This window comes from Colletotrichum aenigma (assembly GCF_013390185.1).
Source record: "Colletotrichum aenigma strain Cg56 chromosome Unknown KSG_Cg56_contig05, whole genome shotgun sequence".
In the NCBI taxonomy this organism is placed as follows: Eukaryota; Fungi; Ascomycota; class Sordariomycetes; order Glomerellales; family Glomerellaceae; genus Colletotrichum; species Colletotrichum aenigma.
The window spans coordinates 1,819,759-1,839,000 of NW_023500911.1; the positions used below are offsets into that span (position 1 = coordinate 1,819,759).

At 51.1% G+C, this 19,242-nt stretch overlaps 8 protein-coding genes across 8 annotated transcripts; all 8 read left to right on the plus strand.

Annotated features, from left to right (window-relative positions):
• Window positions 1–261: 261 nt before the first annotated feature.
• Window positions 262–2,999, plus strand: asqE-2 (Short chain dehydrogenase asqE; the record flags this gene model as incomplete). The annotated part of the gene is made up of 2 exons (XM_037323415.1): window positions 262–1,044; window positions 2,619–2,999. 2 exons carry the CDS (start codon window positions 262–264, stop codon window positions 2,997–2,999), a joined length of 1,164 nt encoding a protein of 387 aa, XP_037178604.1.
• A 1,324-nt stretch (window positions 3,000–4,323) lies between these two features.
• CGCA056_v008168 (uncharacterized protein) lies at window positions 4,324–5,964 on the plus strand (the record flags this gene model as incomplete). The annotated part of the gene is made up of 2 exons (XM_037323416.1): window positions 4,324–4,917; window positions 4,972–5,964. The coding sequence occupies 2 exons, from the start codon at window positions 4,324–4,326 to the stop codon at window positions 5,962–5,964; spliced, it is 1,587 nt and encodes a 528-aa protein (XP_037178607.1).
• Window positions 5,965–7,461: 1,497 nt separating this feature from the next.
• Window positions 7,462–8,286, plus strand: CGCA056_v008169 (uncharacterized protein; the record flags this gene model as incomplete). Its single annotated transcript, XM_037323417.1, has 1 exon — window positions 7,462–8,286. The coding sequence occupies one exon, from the start codon at window positions 7,462–7,464 to the stop codon at window positions 8,284–8,286; it is 825 nt and encodes a 274-aa protein (XP_037178000.1).
• Window positions 8,287–8,964: 678 nt separating this feature from the next.
• On the plus strand, window positions 8,965–9,677 carry CGCA056_v008170 (uncharacterized protein; the record flags this gene model as incomplete). The annotated part of the gene is made up of 3 exons (XM_037323418.1): window positions 8,965–9,169; window positions 9,220–9,426; window positions 9,484–9,677. The coding sequence occupies 3 exons, from the start codon at window positions 8,965–8,967 to the stop codon at window positions 9,675–9,677; spliced, it is 606 nt and encodes a 201-aa protein (XP_037177842.1).
• Window positions 9,678–10,316: 639 nt separating this feature from the next.
• On the plus strand, window positions 10,317–10,909 carry CGCA056_v008171 (uncharacterized protein; the record flags this gene model as incomplete). The annotated part of the gene is made up of 3 exons (XM_037323419.1): window positions 10,317–10,372; window positions 10,443–10,569; window positions 10,625–10,909. 3 exons carry the CDS (start codon window positions 10,317–10,319, stop codon window positions 10,907–10,909), a joined length of 468 nt encoding a protein of 155 aa, XP_037177841.1.
• A 191-nt stretch (window positions 10,910–11,100) lies between these two features.
• CGCA056_v008172 (uncharacterized protein) lies at window positions 11,101–11,992 on the plus strand (the record flags this gene model as incomplete). The annotated part of the gene is made up of 2 exons (XM_037323420.1): window positions 11,101–11,519; window positions 11,578–11,992. The coding sequence occupies 2 exons, from the start codon at window positions 11,101–11,103 to the stop codon at window positions 11,990–11,992; spliced, it is 834 nt and encodes a 277-aa protein (XP_037177840.1).
• Window positions 11,993–13,519: 1,527 nt separating this feature from the next.
• On the plus strand, window positions 13,520–14,725 carry oxd-2 (Phenylacetaldoxime dehydratase; the record flags this gene model as incomplete). The annotated part of the gene is made up of 1 exon (XM_037323421.1): window positions 13,520–14,725. One exon carries the CDS (start codon window positions 13,520–13,522, stop codon window positions 14,723–14,725), a length of 1,206 nt encoding a protein of 401 aa, XP_037177839.1.
• Window positions 14,726–16,095: 1,370 nt separating this feature from the next.
• Window positions 16,096–17,600, plus strand: CGCA056_v008174 (uncharacterized protein; the record flags this gene model as incomplete). Its single annotated transcript, XM_037323422.1, has 8 exons — window positions 16,096–16,263; window positions 16,321–16,348; window positions 16,404–16,575; window positions 16,636–16,772; window positions 16,840–16,894; window positions 16,956–17,021; window positions 17,079–17,208; window positions 17,268–17,600. 8 exons carry the CDS (start codon window positions 16,096–16,098, stop codon window positions 17,598–17,600), a joined length of 1,089 nt encoding a protein of 362 aa, XP_037177838.1.
• Between the last annotated feature and the right edge of the window lie 1,642 nt (window positions 17,601–19,242).

A 19,242-nucleotide genomic window follows, 5' to 3' on the forward strand; every position in this document is an offset into this window, starting at 1 on the left:
CGTGATAGCCCAGCTCCGCTCTGCATGCTCCATGTTAGCACCCGCTGCGCGATTCCTCCGCTTTAGCCGCAGGCATAGGTTGAGCGGACTTTGGAGGTGTTCAGATATCGCAGAGCCGTGGCAAGTCCAAAAATTGTTGCCGCACGAGACTGTTTTCCATTAATTGGCTACTGTCGGTCCCTGTTTTCAGTTTTTATCAGCCAAAGTCTTATCAAATTCGCACTCTTTAGTTCAAAGCCCTGAACTCTTAGCAACGCCAATATGACTCCGTCTCCCAGCTCTCAAGAACCTTGGTCACTTGTTGGCAAGACTGCCATCGTTACCGGAGCATCTCGTGTCATCGGAAAGGCTATCGCCATTCACTTAGCCCGTAAGGGTCTTTCCAAGTTGGCCATTACCTTTGCAAGCAACTCTCAGGCTGCACAGGATACTCTGCACGAGTGCCGCAAGCTCGGAGTCGATGCCGCCGTCGCCATCCAAGCAGACGCTTTTGACCCTTCGTTTGGAGCAAAGGTCGTCTCTCAGACTCTCAAACATCTTTCCACCGAGTCGATCGATATTCATGTCAACAACGCCGTCCTTGGCGACCCCTCCAAAGTGCAGCCAGTCAGCAACACAACACTGCCGGTCTTTCTTGAAGTGATGCAGGCGAATGTCTTCGCCCCCATCTCTTTGACCACCGCTGTCCTGCCGCATTTGCCACCTTACGGGGGCCGAGTTGTTACTATATCGAGTGTGCTGGCTTATCAGCCCAACTTGGACCCCACCATGACTTACGGAGCCAGCAAAGCTGCCCTTCAGAGCTACACGCGCTCGCTCGCTGAGCAATTCGGCAAGACCACCAAGGCTACCTTCAACAGTGTCATTGTTGGTCTGAAGGCGACTGATACGATCAAATCCAGCCAGGATCTGCTTCCTCCAGGGTATATGGAAGGGCAAATTCGAGACACAACGGCGGCTGACCGCATTGGGGTTCCGGATGATATTGCCTATGTCGTGGGGTTTCTCGCTAGCGAGGAGTCCCATTGGGTAAATGGCGCTGCTGTAAGTGCAAATGGAGGAAATCGACTAGTCATGTCTGCTCTCGGATAATATTTGTGCTCGTCTTAGTACTTCCAGATGAGTAACAGAAACAGGGGATCATCGCAGCAAAAAGTTCCCGCCTTCTCACAGCTTGCAGCCTTAAGATGGATTCAATTGATTAGCTGTCGCAAAAGTGGAACCCACGATTGCGGGAGCGCAAGCGTAGCTTTTGTTAACGTCCCACACCCACTTTTGGCCACCCCAAAAATGCCTCACCGCCATGATGACCACCAACTTCAACCTTCCACAACTTCACCAATTTTAATCCAATCGCCCTCATCTTTCGTATATATCTTCTTTTGATCAAGATGCCTCAATATACCGAAGATGACATTAACCAGGCTCTTGAAGCTATCGCACACAGTACTAGCGTTAAAAAAGCTGCATTTGAATGGGGTATACCACGATCGACGCTGAAAAATCGTATGAAGGGTCATCAGGCAAGGGATGTAGCCTTTTCTGATCTGCAAAGGCTCTCTGCAGGCCAGGAAAGCCATTTGGCTGAATGGGTTCGAATTCAGGCTGCCTTAGGCCTACCTCCAACTCATCAACAACTCAAGGACTTTGCTGAACGCATCCTACAGGTCCATGGAGACTCCCAGCCTCTTGGAAAGAACTGGGTACAGTCTTTTATTAAGAGAAACCCATCTGTAAGGGTCCAAAGAAGCAGAGCAATCGATTCCCAGCGTATCAATGGAGCTTCAACTAATATAATCAGGCAATGGTTTAAGCACCTCGCCATACCTGAGATCATGGCCATCAAGGCCTATAATTGATACAATATGGATGAGACTGGTATCCTAGAAGGTAGAGGATCAAATGGGCTTGTTCTTGGATCATCAGAAACTCGTTCTATCCGCAAGAAACAGCCTGGATCGCATGCTTGGACATCTCTGATCGAGTGTATCTCTGCAACTGGCAAGGCACTGCCTCCACTTGTTATATATAAGGGTAAGAATGTCCAGCAGCAGTGGTTCCCTCTAGATCTGACGCCATATGAATCCTGGAAGTTCATAGCTATAGAAAACGGGTGGACTTCAGACTCTACAGCTGTTAAGTGGTTAACAGAGGTCTTTATCCCTTCAACCCAGCCAGGGGACCCCTCAGAGGTCAGATTATTGATCTTGGATGGTCATGGAAGCTATGAGACTACTGCTTTTATGTATACATGCTTCAGGAACAAGATATATCTACTGTTCTTGCCAGCACACACGTCACACGTCCTTCAGCCACTCGATCAGTCGGTTTTTAGGCCCTTCAAGGCAGCATACAAGAAGGAGCTTGGATTACTGGCTGAATAGGATGCTGGTATAGTTGTAGGCAAGAGAAATTTCGTTATATGCTATGGCAAGGCGCGTAAGGCAGCCCTGACAAGCAAAAACATCATCAGTGGCTGGAAATAGACTGGTTTGTGGCCTGTCAGTATGGCTAGACCCCTCATGAGCCCTCTGCTGCTTGAGAACACTTCAACCCCTGCCAAACCAGCTGGTCAGGTCTGCAAAGGGCTCTCTGATGGCAAAGCAAGCGAAAAATAGGCGGCAGATACATCAGCAGTCCCTTGGTCAACCCCTAAGAAGAGGGATGAGCTTCAGGATCAGTTCAGCCTGTTCAGTAAGCTGGATACCGATGAGCATACGCAGCGCCTGCTTTTTCGGAAGGTTCAAAAGGGCTTTGATGAGAAGGCATACCAATTGGCAGTATCCCAGCGAAAGATTGAGGCACTGCAGGCAGAGGTTGATGCCAGTAGGGCCAGGAAACGGAAGAAGGTCAGAATGAGCCCAAATTCGAAGTTTGCCGATATTGAGGCTATTTGGAGGGCTCAAATCGAGGCGGGCGAACTTGAAAGTAGCACAGATGAATCTAGCGAGTCTGAAAACCCTAGTGACAGCGAAAGTTGCATCGTCGTGGCATCATAATACATATAAATATTGGTTGAAGTTGATGTGTATAAATGTGAGGGCATCAAAAATGGGGTGGCCAAATGTGGGGGGTGGCCAAAAGTGGGTGTGGGACGTTACCACATTGGCAAAGTGCAATATGCGCTAAATCGTTTTAGCAATTCGAAAAATCATTTGTCCTACGTTTAGGATGTAAAACTCAAGGCGAGGGGACCTAGACGTACTGACTTCTATCAACTACATTTGCCAGTGCTATGCTATGACTTGCGTCTTGTCTATCTCTAGGCGTCGTTTCGGACATCCATACCATGCCTACAACATCTAAAACAAACGTATCAGAGCAGGAATATTCTCTAGCCTTTTGGGGCCTGTGATGCATGGTTAAAGGGTCTTCTCGGTACTGCGTAATTGTTTCAACTTATGATGATAGTAATTTATCATATTGGCCTTGTGCAAGTTAATTAGGTTTCCATAATTCAATTGCTGAAGGGCAGATAGGTGAAACAGTTCACCAGTCTATTCTGCAGTAAGCCGAGCCCAACGGTCATATTCAATTCCTTCGTCAACTTTCGTCTCCGCGGCTCCAGTCTCATGATTTGATGTTGGTACCTTAGTCTGTCAAGTAAGCTTTCAATTCTTGCTCGTTCTGCTGTTGCTGTTGTTATGGTTTTCCTTATTCCAATCTGTTCCGCTATGCATCCGCTCAAACTAGAAATCCCCGCGGCCTCCGGCCAGGAGCGCGGCACCAAAAAATCACCTTCCATAAACAGCACGATTTCGTTCACCAAGCCTTCGGACGTTTCCACTTTAAATGCCCCAGGAGATCGCCCTCTTATCGTTATCGTCAACGAGGGTTCCAGTGAAAAATGCCTGCCGGATCCCTGCCCCGTGCTTACTGTTTCCGTTTTTGGCGAGAAGCAATTCGCACCCGCGGAACGCGTCGCGACGCTGGCTTTACAGATGCCTCAATCTACCCAACATTAGATGCTGAACTTCGGCGTGCAACGCTGTAGGTGGTATCGCCAAGACAGAATGAACTCGTTACAGCAACCACCGGTCCATTTTCTTCTTGTAATCTCCACCTTCTATGTTGTATGCGCCACTTCCACAAGGTAAGCTTCGTATTCTAGCAAACCTGCAGCTGAAAGGAACGAGTCTGCCTAGGCATTGGGTGCATTGATTACCTCTTTTGGTAGTACTCCTGAGTTCTGCATCTTGTTGATGCCTTGTGATGAAAATCGAAATTTGGTTAAATATCGACCTTTCCTTCCACTCGCACAAATGTCTTGTAGTGACTATTCTCTTATGGGCGTCAGAGAACCCACCGCGCTCTCTTATCAACATGAAGTTTCTATTCACCATTATCCTGCCTCTTCTCCCCGGGCTCTTGGCCCAGGATCCGGGCCTACCAGTGTCTGATCCGAGTATATCGTACTGGCAACTTCCTCCTCTCGACGGTATTGCCAATCACCAGTCTCAGGATCTCCCCACGGAAGCCGACGTCGTCATCATCGGATCTGGCATGTCGGGCACCAGCATCGCTTGGCATCTCCTCAAAGACAACGCCACCAAGCCGCTCCGCGTTGCCATGATCGAGGCTCGTCAAGCTTGTTCGGGTGCAACAGGAAGGAACGGTGGCCACATCAGGCCGTCATCTTACTCTGAGTACGCCGGTGCTAAGCAGTCCGTATCCCAGGCTGAAGCGGCCAAAATTACGAGGCTTCGATCTGCTCACGTTGATGCTTTGATATCGGCGGCCAACTCTCTGCCTGAGGAGGGACGTCAAGCGGCTGAAGCTCGTGTAGTGGACAGTATTGATGCCTTCTTTGACGAGAAGGAATGGAAAACCGCCATTGAGAAGTTACAGGTATTGAAGAGAGAGGTTCCTGATGTTGGTAACGAGTGGACCGCATTCGAGAAGGAAGAAGCTCGCAATGTAAGTCTAGTAGAAGATTTCCAATCCGTCGAGGAAAGGTACTGACGACAATAGATGTCCCTGCTTTCAGAAACCGTGGGAATCCTTACCGGAACAACGAAGGTTGCCGGGGCTATTTGGCCGTACCGTTTCATCACGCATGCTCTGAAAGCTCTCTTGAACGACTACCCCGGATTTTCCCTGGACACGAACACTGCGGTGAATGTTTCTTCCTCTATCAGTTCATCAGACTTTGGCTATGAGGTCACGACGAATCGGGGGGAAATTCTAGCCAAACACGTCGTCTATGCTACCAATGCCTGGACTCCCCACTTTGTCCCTGGACTGCAAGGCCTCATCAGAGGGGGTCGCCTGCACATGAGTGCCCAGATCGGCGGAAGCGGCCTTCCTAAGGCTGGAAGCTGGCCATCATACACTGGAAACGGCAGCCTCCCTGGTGGTCGCGCATGGTCGCTGTTCCGCAACGGCTTGGACTACATCGTTCAGATGCCCCGTAATGGGGAGCTGATGTTCGGGGGCGGTATCGAGGGCGACGAGCCTGGCACCACCTTTCCCAGCGACAGCGGCCCTCCAAGTCATACGGCTGTCTCGTACCTGAATGGTGCTCTGCCGAACTACTTTGGATATGATACGTGGGGTTCTGAACGAAAGGATTTCCCTGAAACTTCCGATGCCAACGTCTGGCGAGGTCGAACGAAGCGTGTGTGGGTAGGAATCGAAGGCAGTTCGTCTGATTCGCGCCCGTTTGTAGGACGCCTACCAGAGACTGCGACCAAGAGGCCCGCCAAGAATGCCACTACTGGAGGAGAATGGGTGTCGGCGGCTTTTGATGGAGAGGGAATGTGCTTCGCCTGGCTTTGCGGGCGTGCCCTCAGTGAGATGATCAAGGCTGGTAGCTTTGGCATGAACTCAACTGCAGGCCTTCCTGACTGGTTTCCTCAGTCATTCCTTGTGACCGGAGACCGCCTTTCAGAGCGAAACATTACCCGTCGCGAGGAGAAGGCTTGGACGTACCCTCGCATGGCAAATGCTTTTCGACGGCATTAGAGGTGGATTAGGGCGGCATTGAGTAGTAATATAGGCTAACAGCTTCTTATGGCTGTTCGTGCACAGTTCTTAGTTCTATAAATCGCGAATAGCAAATATGTCGCCACCTTATCGAGGTCGACAAAACGACTTTCGTCGGTGCTTGAGTTAACCTGTCTCTAATCGTTTCCCGCCCAAGAGAAAATGCCGCGATACATGTAACAACGTTAAGCTGGATTTCAATGATTACCTGAATAGCAAGAGTGAATATTGCTTCGATGCACCCTCATTTGATGGAATACGAAAACTGATTTGTTGGTTTCCAAATTTCGACCGAGCCCTCAACAATGACCGATGCAGTCTATGTACTGTACCCAAATCCTCAGTCGAAGGTATGTTGAGGAAGTTTCGAGCCCATCAAGTAGGGGTTTTCACAGTAGGGGAAAAAGCAGTAAAAGCACCTCGGTCAGTGCCCAGTCCAGTAGCTTCGCAGTATACGTACCCAAGGGTCCCGGAATAACTGCCCGCCACCACCCCAACTCGCCCATTGTGGCCAGAGTCGAAGGTATTAAAAGGTTAAAGTCTCAGTCGAAGGCTTTCCTGCTAGGGCCTGATAGTATGTTGGTATCCGTAACACAAGCAGGTTGATCGGTGGTCTTCATGCTTCCCGAGTTTCGCCTAGTTGACCACTTGTTTCGTAATCTCAATGGTGAATACCAAATAAACCTACGCAACGTCGCAAGACTTTCTTGCAGCATTAGAACTCAAGGCAGCATATGTCAGCGCCTTGATGTGAAGGATGCTCAGTACACAGTTCCTGACAGGAGACAAGGGGTTGCAGTTCCTGGTGAATGGTGGCGCAGCCAGCGATGCGCCTAAAAGATCTCCCCCGAGACAACAAGGCCCATCACTAACAAATGTGATAGACTTGCGCTTGTAATTGCTGACATGCGCTAGACCAAGTAGCCTCGCCGCAGCACATTAAACCTGCAGTCCTATGCGACCACGATGGCGGTGTTTGCCAAGGCAAACCGATCCGCGTAGATCGAGGATGCAAGAAGTCCGGCACGTGGCACCCGGACTGGTCAAGAGACGGGTGACGACCAAGTCAGGGTCTGACGCCGCCGACCTCATTTTTGCTCCAAGTGCGGAGTCCAGCGGCTGCCAATAAGCGGTTGCCGCTGTCTCATCCATTCAGTGACTTCCTTTGTCTGCTTGTGGCTTAGTGCCCAGTGGCGTTCTGTGCCTCCCACATATTTGCCAAAGTGGGAATAGCCTCATCTGTCTCTCACAGCGTCACTGGTGCCCAAACCTGCTAGATAATTCTTGCCAAGCGACCTCCAAATTCATATCTATCTGGTTATAGTCACTTCAACGAGATCACCACCACTTCAAAATCGTTCAACACTAGACGATAAACGCGCTCAATTTCCTTCCTGGAAAACGTCAAACAACTCATTCGATCAAAGTACGGCATTTGAGGCGTGCTATTAACATCATCTTTGTACGATCTCAATCATGAGCTCAGTATCGTCTGGGAACTCCGACTACGGTGACGCGCCTCCTGTTTATAAGGAGTCGCTCGTATCGGGAACTTTCGTATCACCCAGCGACAGCGGCATCATCAGCCAACTTGACATACAGGCCATTGGCTACGACACGAGCCAGGCCCTCACGGGCAATGTGCTGGAAAATATCTCCGTCTACCGTGTCGGCTCTGGCGAGCTAGAGTACACATCCATCCGGCTCAAGAAGAACTCCAACTCCTGTGCGCTCGTCCGCGGTTCCGACTCTAGCCAGACACCTGTGATATCAACCATTTACCGTTGGGGTCCGGGCCGTCGTCCCAGAATGAGGATACTATCCCCGGGAGCTGCTGCTACAGTGGAAGAGGCAATTGAATCAGACCATCTCGTGTGCGAGGTGGTCGAGGTCAAAAGTCGCAACATGATGTCGCGCACGCAGGAACTGAAGACGTCATTCGGCACGTTCGAGTGGCGCTATGGTGGGCGCGAAGAGCGCAAAGAAGTCTCCGAGGCATCCTCACTTCTAGTCTTGGAACGGACCGACGACGCCGCCCCGGCGTTGGCCAGCAATGGCAAGGTGGGCAAGCACGGCGTTCCCATCGCCCAGCTTGTGCGTAACGCGGATCTCCGCACTCCAGGAACCAGTCGCTGGATGGGCGGCAATGGCGGCCGCTTGATCATGAACCTTGGGATGTGGACAGATGATAAGAAAACGACAATTCAGGACGCCGAGGCCTTCATCGTCGCCAGCTGCATCCTCATGCTGAAGCGCGAGGCCGACCGATTCAAGAACAATCAGATTGCTGCTGTGGTTTGAGCCAGGCAAGTCAATGACATAATTGCAAGTCAAATACGACTTGGAGATATGATGACTATGGGACAGCCTAGAGGGGGGTTTATTAGCGCCAAGATTGGATGCTTATGGTATTGGCTACGAATGCATGTAACAACCACACGAAGAGGAGATTGGCAATGCGCTTTAAGCTAAGCCAATTTTTACACTTAAGACAAATCAAAGAACGAAATCTACATTTATATACAATGAGAAAACATATACGGTAACTGCACGCAGGCCTACTTCAAATTTCAACATGTGACATTGAGGGCTATGAATTAGAGACCCTGCAAATCCTCTAAACTTGGAGTTTAGATGCAGATGTGTTGCTATCCGCAACTAATGTTCAAATATTGCAAGTCAAACAGAGAGCCGCGGCTAGGTTCGCCAATAACTATACCGAGAGGCGGGGATTAGTTGTCCCAATTGGGATGCGGATAGCTCCAACAGACCAGATCGTCGGCAAAATACCCAAATGGAATGGATACAGATTTACCGCCTTGCACCCAATTGACATCGCCAATGCGTATTAAATGATAGGAGGACGCAACTTGAGTTCTCGGTTGCTGATCATTCTCTCTGCATCTGATCTTCTCCAATCGTGTAGAGCGATTTCCCTCCTCACGCATCAACGGTATCAACATCATTACGTTGTTTAGGATGCGGCTTCCTGCACTACTTTCCCCGGCGTTGGTCGCCGTAGTCTCCGCCATATTCATTGAGCCTGAGTCGTTTCGTACAGAAGGCGTGACAGCGCCGCTGGGCATCCATGCGACCAACCCAGTCTTGTCTTGGCGCCTCCAATCTGACCGCCGCGGTGATAATCAGACGGCCTACCAACTTCAGGCTGCCTCGTCCTCCGATGGTTTCGATGCGCGCGACTTGTGGGACACTGGGGAGCTGACAGTACTCAAGCTTTTGCGTCTTGGAACGGCAGCACTCTAAGTTCCCGGAACCAAGTGTACTGGCGTGTTCGAGCCTGGGACGCAGATGATGTTGCGTCATCATGGAGCGAACCTTCCACCTTCGAGCTCGGGCTATTGGAAGAAAGCGACTGGACTGCGCAGTGGATCGAGAACAATGAGTTTGTCACGGGTGTTAATTCCCTACCTCTCTTTGCCAGTGAGTTCAAGGTCAGTTGCACCGCAACCAAAACACGACTCTACATAACCGGACTAGGCGTATTCAACGCCGAACTCAACGGCAAGTCAGTGTCCGACGAAGTCCTCGGCCCCGGATGTTTTACCATCAACCGTACCATGTTGTACCGCGCCTACGATGTCACCGGTCTTCTCACTGAGGGCGACAATGTGATTGGTGTTTTTATTGGCAAAGGCATGTATAACTCAGACAAGCCCCTGCTAAACCGCTAGTAAGTGCAGCTTGATTCAGCTTTCTCTCATTATAACGAGGATTCTCAATAACTTATTCTCTTCAACCGAAAGTTCACGACGTCGACCAAGCCGCCTATCCTTAAATTCCAGCTCGAATACACGTGCGATGGTGTCAGTAAGTCTGTGGTTTCAGATGGTACATGGATCACTACCACCGACGGCCCGCTTCTCGAAGCTGCGTGGTATGGTGGAGAGGAATATGACGCTAGGAAAAGCATCCCCAACTGGTTAAGCTCTCAGGGAGACCGTTCAGATTGGAAACCTGCCAATATTTCAACCGGTCCGATAGGGGGTGCTGGGAAGCTGTATAGCTCCACCGCGCCGCAGCTTAAGGTTACTGAGACGACAACAGCAAAGTCGATAACATAGGTTCGTACTAATCCGTTTCATCAGACCTGAGTTGAAACTTGGCTTACCTATAACGCCCTTTCAGAGATCATGTGGCTATCTCTTTGACTTTGGTGTCAACTTTGCAGGGTGGTATCAATTCACCACGAACGGAACGGACAAGGCGGTCACTCGAATCGTCTTCTGGCCCCCCAGAAAGGCTTGTCGGCGGGAATCCTTCACAGACGAATACCGGATGCCCGGTGTTCGACGGTTATACCCTAGCAGGCAATGAATCTGAGACTTACGGCGTTCGTTACCGTTTTCATGGGTAACGGCATATTTGTGTGAGTTTGTCCCTGCTCGTTTGATTTGTTAACAGGAGAAACGCTTTACCTGAAACACATCTAATTCCAGGCTGCCAGGTTGTGGGCACCGCAACTCACCGAATGTCATTCGGGCAGCGAACGATGAAGTTGGCACTGTTGAAACAAGCAACTCGTTTCTGAACAAGCTCTATGAGATCACAGATCGCTCGGTGAAGGTACGCTCAAAGACACCGCCTTCTTCGCTGTACCATGTGCTAACGAGGCCACCAGAGCAACATGTACAGCGTACTGACTGACTGCCCTCACCGTGAGAAGCTCGGCTGGTTGGAGCAAGCCCATCTGCTTTTTGACCTGCTCGCCCGACGCTTCGACCTCCAGGCTTACGGCTGCAGCCTGATGCACACTATCGCTGACGCGCAAGCTCAGTACGGCGCCAACTCGGAAGGACTGATCCCAACCACTGCACCTGAGTACGATGTGTTTCCCGATAAGTTTCGCGACGACCCCAAATGGGGCTCAGCCATCATGCGGGTTGCGATGCACTTATATCGATAATATGGCGATACGAGGGTTCCGAGTGAGAATTACAACATCATGGTTGCGTATATGGACTACCTCGGCCGCCGAGCAACCGACTCAGTAATCGAAGGTGTTGGACTGAGCGACTGGGCGCCGGCGACGGGAAGACTCCCACTGTGCCTGTCGGTTTGACCAATACTTTTGGCTATCATCAAGCTGCGACGGCCATGAAGCAGATTTCCTTCTGGCTGAGCAACTCCGAGGAGGCTCAGAAGTGGGACGAATTGGCAAGCAGTATTGGTGAAGCTCTGCACAACAAATGGTTCATCGATGACACCAACGGCACCACCTCACAAGCGTACTACTCCGGAAACATCCAGGCATCAAACGCTCTTGCGCTCGACGTAGGCATTGTCCCGGAAGAATACCAGAATTTGGTGTTTGACTCGCTTTTGACATCGATTGAGAACACTACCTTCTATCCCACGGTCGGGGAGATCGCGCTTCCTAACCTTCGCGTACTCGAATACCGAGGCAGGAGCGACGTTATCTTCAAGATGCTCAGCGCTCCAGGCCTTAGCAGCTGGGGTCTCGCCAGTTACTCCTATTCAATCGAGCTAGGGGCCACAAGTCTCTGGGAATTTCTGTAAGAACTGATAGTGCCATTGTGCTTCTTTCCATGGCAAGCTAACCTTGCCTACCAGGAATGGCGGCCGTGGCTCGTCGTATAATCATTTCATGATGGGGGCTCCGGGCATATGGATTCAGCGACTCAGTGGGCTGGACACTGCGGCCGACGCCGTTCGATGGAATTTGATCAACTACCAGCCCATATTGGAGGCCTACCTGACTTCGGCTTCGTCTAGTTACCTAACGCCCGCTGGACAAGCCAGCGCCGCATGGGAGCTCAGCGAAGGTGTCTTGACTTATGATATCGTGGTTCCCGTTGGATCCGTTGGTGTTGTGTCACTGAACGCTACCCAAGTGCAAGAAGGAGGCCAGGACGTAAGCGTTGAGCAGGAAGGCATCTTGGCGGTGGAGTTTGACGAGGCTACTGAGGCCAATTGGAAGATCCGCGTAGGATCCGGGTCTTACCAGTTTTCGGCCGTCATAACTTAGCACTTGGAGTCCTCAAGAAACCTTGAACCTTGTGAAAACCATATCCACCAATGGTAGTCTCTCAGAAGCGGGGTGTGAACGGTGATGTTTTGAGTGGCTGCTCATTGTGGCTATGCTATCGATGGAGACTGTGGCTTTACACAGTGGCCAAAATAGACTTGAAGATAAGAACCTCGGCAAATTTGACAGCTTGACAGCACAGATAACATGCAGAAATTTCCGGGTCATCAGGCCATTGCCACGAGAAGTCTTGCTGGCTTCGGGACAGATGCAGTTTGCTTTCTTTTTCTTACTTGCATTGCCGTACATACACACGTGGCAAGCGAAATACCGAGGCTTTGGGAAGGCAACCACAATCATCCCAACCAACCTATCACAGGTTGTGCGCACAGTATGGCATCAAATCAGCCTCTAGTTCAATCTCTTGGTTCACAAAGATCACAGACAGGACTTTATGTTTGAGGCGGATAAATGGCCCGCAGACTTCAACAGAATATAGCTACCTCGGGATATGCATGCTCAATTGAGCATATCTACTAATGTCAAGGCGCTGATTAGATATTTTTGCGTGATAATACACTCAAGCGCCTCTAAAAACCCTCAAACCTAGCAGCTTTACCGACAACTTGCAGACGTAGTAGCCTTATTTTTCATTCTATCAAACTGAAAACATCTTCTACCTATTCCAAACAAATTGGATGCTGGAAGGAGGACAGAGCGCCAACCCTAGACAATCAAATGGATATTCCCACTTACTGCCAAGTTTCTTGCTCCCCTTGACTTAGGTGAACCATGGCATCGACGCTTAAAATTACTGAGCTGGTCCCAGAGACGTTTTATCGCAGACATGTTCCAACTCGAGACCGAGTATCCGGCAGAAGCCGTTGAAGAATTTCAGCGAGGGGGGAGGGAGACAACAAAACAAGCCCCCACATCTCGAACTCAATTGGGAGATCAAAGCGTTGATCTCTTCCGAAAACCCCAGAGGCAGACCCACGGACCCTTCACTCGCGTATGTGCGTACATGAGTCGGGGAATGTGACAGCGGAAGCATCGACCCAAAACGGAGCGAAGTCCCAATCCGCCGCCGCCAGCCACCAGCGGCATTTGTCGTAAACTAGGATGGGTTTACCGCATTGGCCCTGGACTGTGGGCGGTGACAACAGTCGCAGGATCTGGGATTCATGGGCGTGGGCTCGAGCACGGATGGGCTTTCTGCGTTGGGGACAGCCCACCAGGAGTGCCACATTGCACATCCACTAGTGCCTGATATGTGAATGCACAAAGGGTTTACCCCAGGCGCTGAAGCCGTCGAGATGGCGGCGACCCTTTCCAGTCAGGAACGTCTCATTACCAATGGCCGCCAGAGGTGGGCTTCGAGGGCGCATCGCGGGTAAGCATTACCCGCGATGAACATGGAACATTACTTGTATAAAGCCCAAGCGGCCCGGACGTCAAGCAGCAGCCGGGTATCGTAGTCACTCCTGTCATTATCAGCCGATTATTCCTGCCGAAGACACCGCAACCATGCTTCGCTCCAAGTTCCCTACCGCCCACCACTTTACGGTGTCCATTTTCGGAGCCCAGTACCACGCCGACTCACCTTCGGAGGAGAAGCTTGCCCTCATCAACCGATTCGACGGACTCATCAAGGGCGCTGCGATTCATGTCGAGGAGCTCGAGCAGAATGACCTCCCCTCCAAGGTCTGGATGAGCTACTGGGCCTCGCCTCAGGCCTTCAAGACATGGTGGGAGAGCCCGAAGACCGCCGCCTTCTGGTCCGCCCTCCCTGCCGATGCCGGATTCTGGAGAGAGACCGTCAGCATCCCCGCCACCCGTGGCATGTACGAGTCCAACAAGCCCCAAGCGTCCGGCTTCGGCCACTGCGGCGAGGCCATCCCCCTTACCGCGAAGACCGGCTACTGGGGTGCCTACCGCTCGCGCATGACCCCCGATTCCCCGGAAGACAAGTTCGAGTCTCCCTTGCCCGCCGTCCCTACACCGAGACCCCTCACCGATAAGATCCGGTCCGGCAGAGTCAGAGTCTCTAAGTTCCCCGACAACATCAACTTCGTCGTCGAGGGCCAGGACTACAGCTACATGAACGATAACGAGCGCGGACACTGGAACGAGAACTTCGACGGCCTGACCAAGCAATGGGTTACTAACGTCATGAACGCTGGCCCCGAGAAGGGCATGGTCAACGCCAGAGCTTGCCATGCTTTCGCCGGCGACAAGCAACCCGGAGCGACGAACGGCGCTGTCAACGGACATGCTACGAACGGAACGAATGGCGTGAACGGCACCAACGGTGTCAACGGTACCAACGGCCACACCAACGGCACTAACGACACCAACGGTCACACTAACGGCCACTCCAATTCCATCTTCCCTGGTCTCGACTACATTCGCCAGGCCCAGATCCTCTTCTGGTTGGATCTTTCAAAGATGGAGTACATCGGTCGCTACGACAAGGTCCACGTCAAGCTCAGGAAGGACTTTTTCGCTGCGTATGGACCTGGTGGAGTTATGGAGGGCGGTGATTTGTTGCTCTGGGTTGACGTTGCAATCCTGAAGGGTGAGGAGATGGACGCTGAATATGTGGGCTGCTACGACGGTACAGGGTTCCTGGCGTACGACGATCACCCGTCATTCGCTAGCGAGGTGGTGGAGGCTTCGCAGCTCCCGTCCTTCTTCGACAAGCCCATTCCCTCCCAGCCTATTGAGTGGTAACCTGGTAATGTAATACGATTAGATCTATGAAGATACGAAATTTTTATGCCTCCATTCAGACTTCTTTTCTTGAGAGATTGTTGCTGGCACAACGCGTCATAAACGGAGGGTTGATCCAATCTATGCAACTGCAACCATGTTCATCCGTACACGTAAGTTCGACACGAAGACAAGAGCTTCCATAACAGTACTTCCATGCTTCTGGCCAATCAGCTCCCGTGTATTATGGTCGAGCGAGTCAGTCCTGGTCAAAATAGAGTTCAGTGGCTGGCGGTGTATGTCAGAAGTTTAACAGGGGCCCCCAGCAAAAGACCCATCTCCCGGCTCCCCTCCCCGGGAGAGACCGTCTCCAGCTTTCTCCACTTTGGGTATTAAAACGACGCACTTGCCGGCCGGAGGAGTCCACGACTGGAAAGATGCAGAAATGAACATATCCATGTTTTGCGAGAACCTACAAGGTTGCACGAATACCACAAAATTAGACGAAGAGGTCAGATCACTTGACAATCACTTCGAGTTGGGGAATGGAGTCAACGGAACACGGACGTCCCAGACTCGCGGTTCAACGGCCAACAAACATATCCAGAGTCCACCAACTCCAGAATGCATATTGTCATTGCGTGATCGCGTAATTAGGAATGCTACTCTTATGCAGTATCTGCAGCGGAGCTCATCTTCTAAAATGATACCACAACCTTCCATGTTCCTTGCAGCGCCGCCACTGGCGGCAACGCATTCACGATCCGGAGGTCAGTGCGAACTGGACCCCCTGACGTGACACTTATTCGCTTGATCACTGTGAGATTTCACGGCATCGCTCTTTAGGCAAAATTTTCGTTGATCGCGTCGCTTAGAAGCGTCTTGCAAAGAGCTGTTGGGTGTCGAGTGTTCCCCGGACGAAAGAGAGAGAGAGAAAACAGGAAAGGGGTAATACTCGCCAACGGCCGATACATTCGCTGTGGACCCTGACATTGAGCTCCATCTTCCCTCAGGAACCCCCGGAACTGTCTCCGTAGGACTTCAAATTACCACCTCAGCCCACATTCATTTCGTATTGGATTGGCCCTGCCGTAGGCTGCCGCGATTCAGGAACCGGGCGCTTGGTCGATCGCAACTGCCGAATAGAATCTGAAGGCCAACCCGGAAAAGCGTCCGAGTTTTGCAATTGCAATTCAAAGACCTTGCATCGTCCCAATTTGGATTGTTTGGAGATTCCTCCTGCTTGTTGATAAACCTACTTCATCAGTCGGACATTTCCCCTCCACCTTGCGTTAGTCTTGGGCCGGACATTTTTAGACCTTGTTCATTCAGCTTTTTCTTTGATTGTCGTGAGCAGGAAGACGGTCGCGACCGCACGCACAGCAGCCAACATGGGATTGGTACCAGAGTCTCTATGGCCCACCGTCATTGAGATGTGGGTGGAATATGCAATCGGCATACTCGTCCTGTTTCTCCGCGTCTTCAGTCGGTGCAAGATGGTTGGCTGGAAATGGCAAGGCGACGATTATTTGGCGATTTCAGCCATTCTATTCTTCACAGTATGTCACGCGACACAGCGAGTGCGCGAGGCGGGACTTTGGCTGACAACCCCTTAGTTTGAGGTCATGATGTGCCAGATCATTGGTAATTACGCTGCCCTCGTGACCACCTCGCAACTGCTCTAACACCGCGACTTTAGTTGAGAAGGGAAGCATTACTGGCATGACAGATGCAGTTGCCCTCACACTGACTCCCGAAGAGTACAAGAGTCACGAGACCGGCGCTAAGTGGCTGTTCGCGGCGTGGTACATTTACGTCAGCTTGATCTGGAGTTTGAAGGGCATCATGCTGTTTTTTTTCTTCAGAGTCACGTAAGCCAGTCCCAATTCGGAGAGGTTACAGAATATCGTAGTCGCTAACACCATGTGCAGCAAGTCTCTGCCCGAGGAACGCCTGGTCAAGGTGGTTTCTGTTATCACCGTTGCCGCATACTTGGCAACTCTTGCAGTCATCACCGGTCACTGCCGCCCGATTCACAGGCTTTGGCAGGTGTACCCCTACGCTGGAGGTACGTGATAGCGTCCTTGCCAATGTTTTTCTTGATCAATTGTGGCAATACTAACGCCTGTCTGAAGATGATTGTACCCAGAATAGGTCCAAGTACTATGCGCTGGTCACAACAAATGTCTTGTAAGTTTGAGTGCTGCATTTCCAATATTCGTAGTTCATTGGCTAACTTCGTATTTCCAAGCACCGATATTTTGATCATGTACATCCCGATTCCCCTCTTGTGGAGGTTGCAAACCACGTTGAAGAGGTAGGTCTAGTTGATTGTCGTCAACCCTTTGGAGCATGCACTAACCGAGTATACCAGGAAACTGTCCTTCGGTTTGATGTTCTGCGCCGGTTTCTTCATTGTCATCTGCACCCTTCTCCGCTGCATCATCTGCCTGCAGACGCCCGAGAGACTTGATTTGGGGTTGAACTGGTCAATCCGTGAAACCGTAAGATCTCCCCACATTTTATTTACCAGGGAGCGCTTCTCTAACATCTTGACTTGCAGGTTATCGGTATCATCTGCACTAACGCGCCCTCGATCAAGCCCCTCTTTCCCAGCCGCCACAAGGGATCGACCGCGAACAGCCATACCCCCACCGGACTCGTCACCTTCGGCGGTACCGGCTCGAACCACAAGCGATCGCGCTTGAGGGAAGACCACGAGAGAATTCCCGACGACGGATCGGTTGGTAGCCAGGAGCACATCGTGAAGCCGAAGGGGGGAAACCAGACCAGCGCGTTCGCTGACAACCGTAGCGACGATCGCAGCTTCGACGATCAAGCGAGGTATAATGGGGGCATTCAGGTCAAGAGCGAGTACAAGGTTGAGGTCCGGTAGATCGGTTGAACGGGGAACAAACATCCAACGTCTATGTTGGCCCTCGTCAGGGAAGACAGAGGCGCCCGCGCAAAGATGCGTCTATGGGCATGTCACGGAGAGCAGATTACGCGCGAGCTCTGGAGCTCCGCTCTGTACCCGAGTGTTGATCCGGATCAACGTCGTCCTCAGTGCATTGGTGTACGAGATCATTAGAGGCTCACAGAGGATACACCTAGGCAATACCCAGGAGTCTGGAAGAGACTGCGCGTTTGATGAGAGATATGTAAACCACGAAGATAATGTACCATGGTTTAGCAACAAAGTAATGTGGTTACCAAGACAAGGTTTCGGTGCCCTGGTTCCAAACGTCAAGTATCCATGTTCCCAACTTGTGTCTTCTTGGACATCTCGACTGGATCAATGTTGCCTTTGCCCACCGAAGAAGCTTGACAGCTAGGACAGCCTGTAATCTGGCCATATACCTTGTTCTCTCCGTTTCGCTGCTCGCTTCTGCCCCGTTTCCACTCAGTCATTGATAGCCGATGAACCTCTTATCAGAAGGATTGATGGGACCGTGGGGCATTACGAAAAATGGATTTTCCGCCAAGTCGCGGCCCTTGATTGAACCCACTTCATTGGATAAACCGAAAACGGTTGCATTTCCGGGTTGACGAAACCTCTTCCGAACCCACATTTCGGTCTCGCCTGATCGATCAATGCAAGCCTCGTATCAAGGCCCATGGACTTTGCGGAGTACAGAGTAGCATTCGACAGAACGCCTTGCAGTGATGTTGTATCCTGATTTGAAAATCTGTACCGATACAGCGCCTAAGCATGCAAAACGGAGGCTGGTCTGCAGACTAGGAACTGTCTGGCAAATTTGGTATCCGTACAGAGTACATAAGGTAGGAATAATATTTTGATCTCATCCGTACGGTCTTGTATCCTAGTGATGTTACTTCCCTCATAATGTAATGGCTTTCCATCACATCACCATTTCCAGGTTTGTTAGGTGCTCCTCTATCATCGACTCCACGCATGGCCAACTATTCTAATTTGGTTGCGAATCCATTTGACAGCACCTACTTCTGGCCGCATGTAACCCATCGTATCAAATGTCAGCGGGAATGTCATGGCCGCTGACTAACGATACCCATCGTTGATGATGATCAATGTGGGTATGCTGCAGAAATTTGATTCCCCGTAAAAGAAAGCAGGAGTCAGGAGGGGTTCTTCTACGAGATTCGTCAAGGACTGCTCGATGTCGCCGAAGCATAGCATATACAGAAAGTCTCTTGTCAACCTTGCTCAGTATGGGTAGCCCGCTGGCATGATCACGGGAGAAGGAGACACTGAGACACATCGCACGATGTCTAGCGGCCGAAACAACTGGTTGGACGTTTTGACAGGAAGTGGTGGCATGGAGAAGAACACGGAATGGCTTGCCTGATTGTCTGAAGATCAATGCGAGACGCTTGTATACCAGTTTTCAACGCTTGATACGGCAACCCCCCATTCCCGCCTCTGTCTTCCACGCTCCAGAACGAACACTATTGACCCAGGTTGAAACAAGCGCGGGCAGCTGAAAGATTTCAGCTGCCCAGATGCGCGCTTGGCTGAGAGTCGACCGTTCAACCCCTCGCCTGCATCCGTAGACCAT